The sequence below is a fragment of the Stegostoma tigrinum genome, chromosome 7 (assembly GCF_030684315.1).
Source record: "Stegostoma tigrinum isolate sSteTig4 chromosome 7, sSteTig4.hap1, whole genome shotgun sequence".
NCBI lineage: Eukaryota > Metazoa > Chordata > Chondrichthyes > Orectolobiformes > Stegostomatidae > Stegostoma > Stegostoma tigrinum.
This window is the reverse complement of record NC_081360.1, coordinates 99,804,619-99,818,059: the sequence shown is the minus strand read 5'-3', so window position 1 is coordinate 99,818,059 and position 13,441 is coordinate 99,804,619. Positions and strand designations below refer to the sequence as shown.

General features: G+C 45.2%; 1 protein-coding gene across 3 annotated transcripts in view; it reads right to left on the bottom strand.

Moving 5' to 3' along the window:
- slc23a3 (solute carrier family 23 member 3) overlaps positions 1-13,441 on the bottom strand; it is an 80,356-nt gene that overhangs the window by 20,343 nt on the left and 46,572 nt on the right. The window contains exons 7-9 of one of the 3 annotated variants that reach the window (XM_059647676.1): positions 12,237-12,384; positions 8,660-8,913; positions 8,227-8,358 (exon numbers count right to left, since the gene is read on the bottom strand). In XM_059647676.1, the coding sequence (XP_059503659.1) occupies positions 8,227-8,358; positions 8,660-8,913; positions 12,237-12,384 (534 nt within the window). The remainder of the gene's footprint in view (positions 1-8,226; positions 8,359-8,659; positions 8,914-12,236; positions 12,385-13,441) is intronic. The other 2 variants (XM_059647677.1, XM_059647678.1) reach the window with 2 other exon arrangements.

The following is a 13,441-nucleotide window of genomic DNA, read 5'->3' as shown; positions in this document are numbered from 1 at the left end:
GACGGATGCCTTCAAGGCAGAGATCGACAAATTTTTGATCTCAAAAGGAATCAAGGGCTACGGGGAGAGTGCAGGGAAGTGGTGTTGAAATGCCCATCAGCCATGATTTAAATGGCGGAGTGGACGTGATGGGCCGAATGGCCTTACTTCCACTCCTATGTCTTATGGTCTTATGGAGGTGGGCCAGAACTGGTGGAACACTGAGAACATGTGGCTACAAAAGGTCAAAGAGTCATAAATGTTTACTACATGGAAACAGGCCCTTTGGCCAAACGTGTCTAATGCTGTCCAGTTTTCACAATTAAACTAGCCCCTTTTGGCCACATCTGGTATTTATGCCTTCATACCAATCCCATCTGTGTACCTATCCTGACAGGAGAGTGAGGGAGGGAGAGGACATGGACAGCGTTGAACATAACAATTGAAAATTTTAAAATTGTGTGAGGCTCCTCTGACTAGAACAACTTGGCTGGGTGATTGAATTTATTGATTTGAAAATAGAATCAAAGTTAATTAGGGTAAAATGATTTCTCATTTGTCACCACCACATACTGAGCTACCTACTCATGTGATTAGAAAGCAGTGTATTAAATTACATACATGTGTATAGAGAGAGAAAGAATGACATCTTCATAGCACATTTCATGACCTCAGAACATCCTAAAGCACTTTACTCTCAAAGGTGGTTTATTCCATGAGGTACGGTCACTGTAGTGCTGGAAGTGTGTCTGCTATACCGTAGCATCAAATGCCCAGAGATGTTTTCTGGCACTGGCATAGAGGGTTGGTTAGTTCAGTTGGCTGGATACCCTAATTATGATGCAGAGTGACACCAACAGCTCAGGTTCAATTCCTGCACTGGCTGAGGTTATCATCACTGTATCTCCTTCTCAGCCTCTCCCCTCACCTGAGGTGTAGTGACCCGCAGGTCAAACCAGCACCAGCCATCTCTCACTAATGAGAAACCAGCCCTCTGGGATTATGGTGGCTTTGCTTCAAATGAGCAGATACTGGTTATCTATTCTCAGTGATGTAGGTTGAGGGTTGGCTGTTGGACATCAGAGAAAACTCCCTTACTACTTCTTGGAGTAGAGCTATGGAATCCTACACAGCCTAGAAGGTACAGCCAGCCTTGGTTTAATGCCTCATGCATGTGTGACAGTGTAGCATTCCACCAGCACTGCATTGGAGCTGTCAGACTAGAGTATGCACACAAGTGAACTCACAATGTATAGACTCAGCCCAAGAGAGAAGGAGTGTTACTCATCGAACTGCAGCCTGACTGAGATTTCAGTGGAGAGGGAACAGTTGCAATATTACAAAACAAAATCTTGCAGAGATGCCTTCAGTCTCGCCCTGTTGTGTCTTCCCAGCACAGAGATAGCTCCTGCGTTCTGTCAAGGAAGTATTGCTGTTTTCACTGGGTGCCTCCTGCTTCAATTCTGAACCTGTTTATTTTTTGATCCTCTTTCTCAAAGGGGAATCTGCTTCCCTCCTTGTGAGGCTTTCTCAGTCATGGTTCAAGGTAGCATCCAGGGTAGCACCCTCTCATCCAGAAAGTGTTGGGATCAAGCACCATCCCTGCAAATTGAACTCATAGTCACTACTAACACTCAGAGTGCAACACTGAGGGAGTGCAAATACGCAGAGAAATGTTTAATTTAAAAGTAGGAGTAGGGCATTCAGCCGCCTCACGCTGACCCCACTATATAATAAAATCATAGCTGATTTAATAATGGCTTCAACTCCACCTTTCTGCTGCCCTTGACACCCTTTGAGAGATCCCTGTCTGTCGTAATCCGTCCACTATAAAATAAAACAAAGGACTACGGATGCCAGAAATCCAAAACAAAATCAGAAATTGCTGGAGAACCTCAGCAGATCTCTGTAGAGAGAAAGCAGAGCTAAAGCTTCAAGAAGGGCCACTGGGCAGAAAATGTTAACTCTGCTTTCTGTCCACTGATGCTGCTGGACCTGCTGAGCTTCTCCAGCAATTTCTCATTTTGAAGAATCCATCTACCTCCATCTTAAAGCTATTTAATGACCCTCACCCGAACGGCTTGTAGAGAGCTTGATGCACTCCTGACCCTCTGAGAGAAAAACATTGTCCATCTTAATCGTAGACAACTTGTTTATAAATGGTGCCCCCATGTTCTCCTCTGAAAAGCATAAGCTCTTTTCAACATCCACCCTGTCACAGATGTTGTTTTCCAGCTGAAACATTGAGCTGAAGTCCTGACTGTTTCCTCAGGTGGTTGGAAAGGATCCCAGGCACGATAAGACCATAACAGATAGGAACAGGAGTAGGCCATTCAGCCCCTCTGGCCTGTTCCGCCAATCATTACGATCATGGCTGATCTAACATTCTTCAGGTCCACTTTCCTGCTCTTTCACCATAACCCTTGATCCCCCGACTGATCAAGAATCTACCTCAGCCTTAAACATACACAAGGACTCAGCCTACACAGCTCTCTGTGACAAAGAGCTCTAAAGTCGCACACCCCTCTGAGAGAAGAGAGTCCTTCTCATCTCAGTCTGAAATTGCCACCTCTTTATTCTGAGGCTATGCTCCCTGGTCCTAGACCCTCCCAGGAGGTGGAAGCATCCTCTCAACCTTTACCCTCTCAAGTCCCTTCAGAATCTGATACGTTTCAATAAGATCACACATCACTTTTCTAAGCTTCAGTGAGTAGACTCCCAACCTGTTCAGCCTTTGCTCATAAAACAATCCCTCTAAACCAGGGACCAACCTCATGTGCGGTCTGAGCTGCCTCCATTGAAATGACGTTTTCCTTAAATACTTTGAAGATGAATAGATGAGTTCTCGTGACCAATATTTATGCTCAACAAACGTTGCTAGAAGAGGTGCATATCTGTTCATTTATTGCTGTTGTGGGAGATTAAAATGTACAATTTAGGGCGGCACTGCAGCCTCACAGTGCCTGGGACCCAGGTTCAATTCCAGCCTCGGGCGACTGTCTGTGTGGAGTTTGCACATTCTCCCTGTGTCTGCCTGGGTTTCCTCTGGGTGCTCCGGTTTCCGCCCACAGCCCAAAGATGTGCAGGCTAGGTAGATCGGCCATGCTAAATTGCCCGTAGTGTTCAGGGGTGTATGGGTTATAGGGAGATGGGTCTGGGTGGGATGCTCCAAGGGGCAATGTGGGCTTGTTGGGCCGAAGGGCCTGTTTCCACTCTGGAGAGAAACTAATCTCATTTGGATGTTTTCTGCCTGGTGTTACAACAGTGACTACACTTCCAAACGGACTGATGTGTGAGGCCCAATACCAACTCAAATCTTCCTTCTGATCCCTTTCCACAAGAGGACAACATGTCACAGAATGTTACGGTGTGAAAGCAGGCCATTCGGCCAAGTGAGGTTACACTCCCTCCCACACTGCTGTACAAATGAAGACTTCATATTCATGGATAGTGAACGTGAGAGTCACCCATTTGGAATTCCACCCTGAAACCTTCAGAACCTGTGCGAAACTCCAGGGGAGATACACTGATAAAGTGCTCACACAGAAATACCCAGAGTTTCTGTTGTCATTGTACTCAGTGTCCCGTGGCTTTCTTCCAAAGCCTTGTCAATTTACTGTCACAGGTTTTCCTAAATCACTTGACAAGGTCCCAATGAAAACAATTATTACCGTCAATTAACATTCCTGAGTCAGGCAGTGTAGAATTGGCTCTGCACACCTTTGACACTTGATTTCATTACCTGTGTGTGTGATAGGTTATTGGCCCTATAACTGACTAATGATTCTGAGTAATACAGCGTTTGTTGTCATATGACTCCTGCAAACCTGGTCGCTATTCCTCGATCATTCCTCTATCATGCTCTAGATCTTTCCTTTACAGTTTGAGGCTATTACATATTTAGCTCCTCCCTGATACCTGTCTCTGTGCTAGCCTCATGCTCCTGGTTTTCCACCTTCTGGTATATGGCAGTAATAAGGATGTGAATTGGAGGGTTTTTTTTTTACTCATTCACCAGATCCGGGAATCTCTGGCTAGACCAGCACTCACTGCCAATCCCTAGTTAAGGTAGGGGGGGTAGTTAAGAGTCAACCGCATTGCTGTGGGCCTGGAGTCACATGTAGACCAGACCAGGTAAGGAGGGCAGTTTCCTTCCCTAAAGGACATTACTGAACCAGATGGGGTTTTTCCTGATAATCGACAATAGTCACCATTATTTCCAGATATTTATTAAATTCAAATTCCAACAACTGCTGTGGCGGAATTCAAACTCAAATCCCCAGAGCATTCCCTAGGTCTCTCGATTAATAGTCTAGTGAAAATAGGCCTACTAGCGATTCACACACCTCAGTTCTTCCTGAGAGCCTCATTGGCACTTAAATATTCCTGCTTGGTCTCATTTTACCAATCCCTGTTAATCTCCCTTGGCTCCACAACCCTGTCCTACATTAATTTGAACATCTTCCCTCCCTCTCACCCCTAGGTGCTGTTGCTTCAGCTGCCTCAACACCTACTTTTTCCCCTTAAATCACTTTGCCTCTCTGTCTCTCAGGCACTCCTCACAATCAACATCTTTGAAAAAGCCTGCCCTAAAGCCTCTTCTCTTTTTGCCTGGCTTTCTGAGTGTTGATCATTCCTGTGAAGTAACCTGCGACATTGAAGCACCACATTGTAGGCACTGTAGAATAGAAGTTTCTACAGTCATCCCTGCCACGTCCGACATCCTACTCTTTTGTCACAAGGTTTTTGTTTTATTCATCCACAGGACATGGGCGTCTTTGGCTGGACCTGCATTTATTGCCCATTAATAATTGCCCTGAATCAACCACATCGCTGTGGGTCTGGAATCGCATGTAGGCCTGACCAGGTAATTATGGTAGATTCCCTTCTCTTAAGGGTGAGGTGATGGCCTAGTGGTATTATCACTGGGCTGTTAGTCCAAAGACCCAGGTAACGTTCTGGGGACCTGGGCAGATGGTGGAATTTGAATTCAATAAATATCTGTAGTTAAGACAAAGTTGCTGGAAAAGCTCAGAACTGTTCTGAGGAAGGGTCACTGGACCCAAAATGTTAACACTGCTTTCTCCTCCACAGACGCTGCCAGACCTGCTGAGCTTTTCCAGCAACTTTGTTTTTGTTCCTGATTTACAGCATTCGCAGTTCTTTTGGCTTGTATCTGTAGTTATGAATCTGATGATGACCATGAATTCATTGTTGATTGTTGAGGAAAAACCCATCTGGTTCACTAATGTCCTTAAGGGAAGGAAATTGTCATCCTTACCTGGCCTGGCCTACATGTGACTCCAGATCCACAGCAATGTCGTTGACTCTGAACTGCCTTCTGGGCAATTAGGGATGGGCAATAAATGCTGGCCTGGTCAGTGATGCCCTCATCCCATAAAGAATAAAGGGGGAGTAAAAGGACGTTAGTGAATAAGAGATAACAAGGCGTAAGCTGAATCAACACAGCAGGCCCAGCAGCATCAGAGGAGCAGGAAAGCTGATGTTTCGAGCCTTGACCTTTCTTCAGAAATGTGAACAAGGTGGGCTTTTACAAAAATGGTTACAAGGTCTGCTATGAGGCCAAGTTTCTATTCTAGTTTTATGTCTCAATGGAATTCAAATGTCACCATCTGCCACTGTGCGAGTCAACCTCCAGAACAATAACAGGGACGCTGCAGAAACTCAGAAGTTCTGGAAGCATCTATGAAGAAAGAAACCAAGTTAAACTTTGTGTCCAGCCTGATTTCTTCAGGAATGATTCAGAACGTTATTCCTCAGAACATTAGCCTGAGAATACTGGATTGATCGCTCCGTGAAATTACAACAATGCCGCCACCTCTGCTAACGGCCTTCTGCCAACCTAATGATCCTACTTAGTCTCCAAACTCTTTACCCAAACCTCTGCACCAGGACCCCACCCCCACCTCACCTATTTGTATATGCAACAGCCTGAAATAAGACCTCACTCAGACTCTCGTTTAAGCCCCACTTCATCCTAGAATAGGATGCACAGCAGAGAAACAGACCCTTCAGTCCAGCTCGTCCATGCCGACCAGCTATCCTAAATTAATCTCGTCCCATTCGCCAGCATTTGGTCCATATCCCTCTAAACCCTTCCAATTCAGGAATCCTTTAGGTGCCTTTAATGTTGTAATTATACCAACCTCCACCACTTCCTCTGGCAGGTCATTCCATACACGCACCACCCTCTGTGTGAAAATGTTGCCCCTTAGGGCACTTTTACATCATTCCCTCTCACCTTAAACCTATGTCATTCAGTTTGACATTCTGGGGATATCCTCAGAAAAAGACCTTGACTATTTACTTTATCCATGCCCCTCAAGATTTTATAAACTTCAATAAAGTCACCCTTCAACCTCCGAAACTCCAGAGAAAACAGCTCCAGCCTATTCAGTCTCCCCTTTAGCTCAAACCGTCCAACCCTGGCAACGTCCTTGTAAATCTTTTCTGCACTCTTCCAATTTTAACAACATCTTTCCTGTAGACCAGAACTGAAAGCAGTATTCCAAAAGTGATCTAACCAGCGCAGATGAGGCCCTTCAGCGATGTGAGTCTGTAACACCAAACCCACGCTATTATCTGTGCTTGTCGCCACTTTACTGCACTAGGCCCCAATCCTAACCCTAACCCTAACCCTATCACAGGCCCATAGCCCTGACTGTTATGGCATTGTTCAAGGCCATCAAGCTGAGAAATCCTAACTTCACTCAAAGTTTTTTTAACTCAAATTTAACAGGTTCCATATTAATTGCCTGAGGTGCGCAACTTCTATCACAGACTGACCAGGCTTGAAACAAACTGTTGCATTACCTTTAACATAGTAATTAAAAAATAACCTACTGAGGCTGTTTGTGGGATCATAATGAACGAGTTTGACCCGATCCAACATTAAGGAAACATGAGGAGAGGGTGAGGGGCAAGGTCAAAGGGTTACGCTTTAAAGAGCATTGTCAAGGAGGAGGAAGAGGAGGGGAAGAGGCTGAGGGAGCAAATTCCTGAGGTTAGGGCCCAGGCAAGGTCACCAAACGTACAAGAAAGGAAATCAACACCCTCCCAAAATTAACATCCGTTTTACCCTTCCCAGATTTAAAAAAAGCACGTTTAAAAATGTGGTATTAAAAAAGCTGGTTTCATGGTGATCATGTAACCACTGTCAATTGTTGTAAAAATCTATCTGCTTCACTAATGTCCTTCAGGGAAAGAAATCTGCTATCCTTACCTGGTCTGGCCTACATGTGACTCCAGACCCACAGCAAAATGTGGACTCTTGACTGCTTTCCGGGCAATTAGAGATAGGCAATAAATACTGGTCTAGCCAGCGATGCCCACATGCCATGAATGAATTCGAAAAATGCCGAGTATTTACATCCCTTTGTAACACATTTTGCAGCAGCTCAGCCAATAAGAGTGGTCTCCAATCCAGAGGTAGAGAGGTTGCAGAGAGAAGGTCAGAGGTCAGGAACCAGACAACTGAAGGCAAGAGGGCGAGACTCGTGACATGATGGCATCACAGGGGATTCATAGAATCACACAGTGCAGAGGAGATCCTTTGGCCCATCATGTCTGTACAACCAAATACACTAAATCTACACCAACCCCACATTCTGGCACTAGGCCCATAGTTTTGCATGATATGGCATTTCCAAGAATGACATTTCCACTTATCCAAGCACATTTTAAAGGTTCTGAGATTTCCCGCATCAACTACTCATGCAGGCAGTCCATTCCAGATCCCTACCACCCTCTAGTTTCAGCACAACATCAAGGGGGGAAGGGCCTGTAATGCGCTGTAATGTTCTATGTTCTAGGTAAAAATTCTTTCCCTCAAACTACCTCTAAACTTTCACTTTAAAATTATGCTTCCTCATTATTGACCTTTCAATGAAAGACAATGTTTACTTTCAATCCACCCAGTCCCTACCCCTCACAATATTATATACCACAGAGTGGTCACCTCTCAACTTTCTCAAAGAAAACTCTCTGAGTTTATCATTGCTGAAAATGTTCCATCCCAGGCAACATCTGGATGAATCTCCTCTGAGCCCCCTTTAGTGCTATCACAACCCTATTCTCACTTTCCCCTCCATGTCCCTTGATCCCTTTAGCCCGAAGTGCTATCCCCAAAGGCTTTTTGAAATCATACAGTGTATTGGCCTCGACTGCATTCTGAGATAGAGAATTTGAAAAGCTCACCACTCTGTGAGTGAAGAAATTTCTCCTCACCTGAATCCTAACCTGTTTGCCCCATACTCTTAGCCTGTGACTCCCTGGTTCTGGGCACCCCTGCCGTTGGGACAATGGAGTTAATGCACAAAAACAGAAGTCTCTGGAAAAGCTCAGCAGGTCCGGCAGCATCTGTGAAGAAAAAAAACAGAGTTAACATTTCAGGTTCTGAGGGAGGGATCACTGGACCGAAACACTAACTCTGAAATTTTCCCTTCACAGAAGCTGGCAGGCCTGCTGAGCTTTACCAGCAACTTCTGTTTTTGTTCCTGATTTTCAGCATTCGCAGTTCTTTTGGTTTTTAACGGAGTTAGTGCAGCCGAATGACCAATGGGCTTTTTCAGTGCGGTGTGAGGCGATGACGAAGGGGCTTTAGGGACTGGGGATAGTGCATGCCTACAGTCACACGGAGAAATGAGACCGACCCTCTTACCTGGGTGAGTGCCAATGCTCCGACACTGGGAACACTGGAAGATGTCGTGGTGATTCCTCCCAAGAGTGCGCCAATGCAGCTTCCCACTCCCTCCAGGAAAATCCCTCGGTTAGCAGCATCTGAAGGGGGATGCTGGCAGCCTATCACTTTTGCACACATCATGTAGGACCCCAGGGACCCGATACTGGTGCCCAGTGCCATGACGACTCCAATGTACATTGACCGAACGTTGATTGTAGGGGCACCCCACTCACCTGGGTGAAGAATTAGAAAGTTAACATTGCTCGAAACACCTTTTACAATGTCAAGGCCTCCCCACCTGCTCCACAGCCAATGAAGGGCTTTCTTTGAGGGGTGGCCACTGCCGTAAGTGGCCATAGGATTAGCAATAGGGCTGGCAGAGTGAAAAGGCAGGTGGGCAGAAATTATGTCTTCGAAAGAGTTATTGAGACAAACTGCACAGAAACAGATCCTTCGGCCCAGCCCATCCGTGCCAGCCGAAGTACTTCCGGAAAGGCCAGTGCCAGTCATCAAGTCACTTTATTTATACGTGTATAGTACATGATATTGACCCAGCTCTCAGTGTGCAGAACCCCTGACACTCCTGTTTATATCTGTCAGGCAGGGATCCCTGATTGGACCAGGTTCATAGCCCCAATCAGGGACCTCATGCTCTGTGAGTTCCACCTAGCTGACCTCGTTATAGCCACAACAGTGTTTCCTAAACTGAACTAGTCCCATTTGCCTGCATTTGGCCCATTTGTCTCTAAACCTCTACCCCATAGTGCAGGAGACACAGGGATACAGTAAGTTTAGATCTAGATAGATATTTTCATTAGTAATGAGTAAAAGAGTTACAGAAACTGAGCAGGAAAGTGAGTTGACGCTGAAATGATGGAGCAGTCTCGAGGGGCTGAATAGCTTACTCCTGCTCCTAGTTCTTAAATTCTTACATTCTAATGACATGCAGAACGCTCTCTATACCAGGATCCTGTATGCAGTGATGACAAGCCATTCTGATTTTTTTTGGCTTAGGGATGCTTCATGTATAGCTAATGTCTCGTAGACAATGGGGAGTAATGCCCAGGCCCACTTCAAACAGAAACATGTGATCTTCCATGTTTACCTCAGGGTCGGTCATCTGAAAGACTTCACCTCTAGCAGTGCAGGATTCCCTGAATGGGAAGAGAGATGGAAATTCATTTTCACAATCGCGTTCAGCTGATGGAGGACCATCTCCACTAGGGTCTTAATATCAGCTGGATTGTTTCACACACAGAGTGCCCCATATGGACCTCTCGATCTAGGGTCATACTACCTGGAATTCAGAAACTGATACGACTGAAATCTACATTTGGACCGCATCAGGGACCTGTCAACTTCTATAACTAGTTCAGGTCAAGATTCAATGAAAAAACTCTTGAGGAAGCAAATTGTGCTTCCATGAAATATCCCAGGGTAATTGGAAATATTTCATGTGTTGTGATAAAACAATCGGCAAATGTATTGGATTGTTTGTCTTTATTTGCACAGGGCATTTGGGGACATTGCCCATCCCTAGTTGCCCTTGGGATGGCAGTGATGACCTGCCTTCTTGAACTGCTGTAGGTTGACACACAGTGCCATTAGGGAAGGAATCCCAGGATTTTGACCCAATGACACTGAAGGAACGGTGATATGTTTCCAAGTCAGGATGGCCAGTGGCTTGAAGGGGTACTTGAAGGTTATAGTGTTCCCAAGTATTTAATGCAACTTGTCCTTCTAGATGGAAGTGGTCCTTTTGAGAGGTGCTACATAAGGGTCTTTGGTTAATTTCTGCAGTGCATCTTGTAGATAGTACACACTGCTGCTACTGAGAGTTGGGGCTGGAGGGAGTGGATATTTATGGATTATTTGATTTGAAGATTTGATTTATTATAGCCAGGTACCAAGATACAGTGAAAATTATTGTTTTGTGTGCTAACTAGATAAATCATACTTTAAATAATGTACATCAGGATAGTAGAACAGAACGCAGAATATAGTATTACAGCTGTAGAAAAATCATCATTTATTTTCTTCATTCACATGATGAGGGCATCTCTGGCTAGGACAAAATTTATTGCCCATTCCAGAGGGAAGTTAAGAGTCACATGTCGGCCACACGAGGTAAGGATGGCAGTTTCCTTCCCTAAATGACATTAGTGAACCAAATGTTTTTTCTCCCCAACAATTGACGATGGATTTATAAAAACCAAAAGAACTGTAGATGCTGTAAATCAGGAACAAAAACAAAGTCGCTGGAAAAGCTCAGCAGGTCTGGCAGCATCAGTGAAGGAGAAAACAGAGTTAATGTTTCGGGTCCAGTGATCATTCCTCAGAACCTTAACTCTGTTTGCTCCTTCACAGATGCTACCAGACAACGGATTTATGTTTATAAGACTCTTAATTCCAGACTTTTAAAAAAAAGGTCAACTCAAATCCCACCATCACCTGGGGTGGGATTCAAACCCAGGTCTACCAGGGATTCTAGATTAATAGCCAACTGATAACACCACTAGGCTATCACCTTTCCAGTTATGCTAGTACTCTTTCCTGTGGGATGAAATTTTGTCCAGCTGGTAGAGTGAGCAGGAAGATTCCCTGAGTGCCAGCATCCCCACCCAACACCACTACCGCAGCCCCACACTCCTGTTACTCTCTCCAGGACCAATCATGCTGTTTGATTCTGAGATAGTAGAAACTGCAGATGCAGGAGAATCTGAGATAACAAGCTGTACAATTGGATTAACACAGCAGGCCAAGCAGCATCAGAGGAGCAGGAAGGCTGATGTAGGCCCAAAATGTCAGCTTTCCTGCTCTTCTGATGCTGCTTGGCCTGCTGTGTTCACTCAGCCCTACATCTTGTTATCCCATGCAATTTGATGTTTTTTTTAGGGCTTGAGGCACCTCGTCCCGTGTCCTTACCTCACCCTCACATACAAGGCTTTGGTATCATACAGTCTGTTATTACACACAACCCAAATTAGCCATTAACAGTCACCATTAATATCTATTCATTCTCCCAGGCTGATGGTTACCCACACGTTTGTCTAACGTCTCCCCCGTATCTACCTCTACTCACTTTAAAACTATGCCTCCTCGTAATAGCTACCTCCACCATAGGAAAAAGTCTCTGGCTGTCCACTCTACCTATACCTCTGATCATTTTGTACATCTCTATCAAGTCACCCCTCATCCCTCATCATTCTAAAGAGAAAAGCCCTAGCTCTCTCAACCTTTCCTCATAAGACCTTCCCTCCATTCTGGGCAACGTCCTGGTAAATCTCCTCTGCACCTTTTCCAATGCTTCCACATCTTTCCTGTACTGAGGTGACCAGAACGCGACACAATACTCCAGATGTGGCTGAACCAAGGTTTTGTATAGCTGGACCATAACTTCACGGCTCTTGAACTCAATCCCTCTATTAATGAAAGCTAACACACTGTACGCCTTCATAACAACTCCATCCACCCGGGTGGCAGCAATTTCTGTTTTTGCTTCTGATTTACAGTATCCGCTGTTCTTTCGGGTTTTTCTAAATTGGCGTTTCTTTACCTGGGATTGGCATGTTGAACCACAACACCAGGGCTGTTCCATTGCTTCGAAGAATCCCTCGAGGAGCTCCTGGATGGTAAGGATTCAGAATATTTCCTTCCTGGAGGAGACCACACAAAATCCACACGAATAAGATGGGCAGCAGAAGCTTGGGGATTAGAAACAATGCGTTAGTCACACCAGAAGCAGGAGTAGGAGGTGGCCATTGTTCAATAAGATCATGGCCAATTCTCTGCCTTAACACACTCTACCCATTCCCACTGAGTACCATCATATATCGTCTTCTAACCATAAGTCTCCCAATGGTCCAGTGGAATTATTATTAAACTATTAATCCAGCAGACCAAAGCAATGTTCTGGTTTTGAATCCCAAAGGTGGCTCAGTGGTTAGCACTGATGCCTCACAGCACCAGGGACCCGGGTCTGATTCCATCCTCAGGCGATGGTCTGTGCGGAGTTTGCTCTTCCTCCCCATGTCTGCGTCTGTTTCCTCCGGGTGCTCCAGCTTCCTCCCACAGATGGACTGGCCATGGGAAGTTGTCCTGCAGAGTCCAGAACAGGTGGATTTGCAAGCGGAAAGATGGGATGTGTGTGATTGGGAGGTTCTTTGGAGGGTCGGTGTGGACTTGATGGGCTGAATGGCCTGCTTCCACACTGCAGGGTTCTAGGATCATCATAGCAGATGGTGGAATTTGAATGCAATATTTAGAAGTCTGGAATTAACAGTCCATAACACCATCATTATCTGGCCTGGTCAACCATACAAACTGCCCTCTACACAATGGGAGATGGATAATCAGTGTTGGTACAGCCAGGGACAGCCACATCCCATGAATGAATAAATGGAAATTAATGCCAAAGATCCACCCAATCATTGAAGTGTACAGTTTAGAAGGGACCCATATGGTTCAGCCCATCAAGTCTGTACAACCAAGTGCATAACTCTACCAGTACTGGGCACATAGCCATGATTTCTCTGACACTTCCAGGACTCATCCAGTATTTTTTAAAGGTTATGAGGTTTCCTGCCTCAGCCACCCTCCCAGGCAGTGCCAGTCCTGCACCAACCTTCGGGTGAAAGGATTTTCCTCAAATTCCCACCAACCCTCTTATGAAGAGCAGACCATTAGAGATGAGCATTAGAATTAAGGCTAGCAGGAGGCCATTCAGCCACTCAATCCTACACAAACATTCAATAAGGGTTA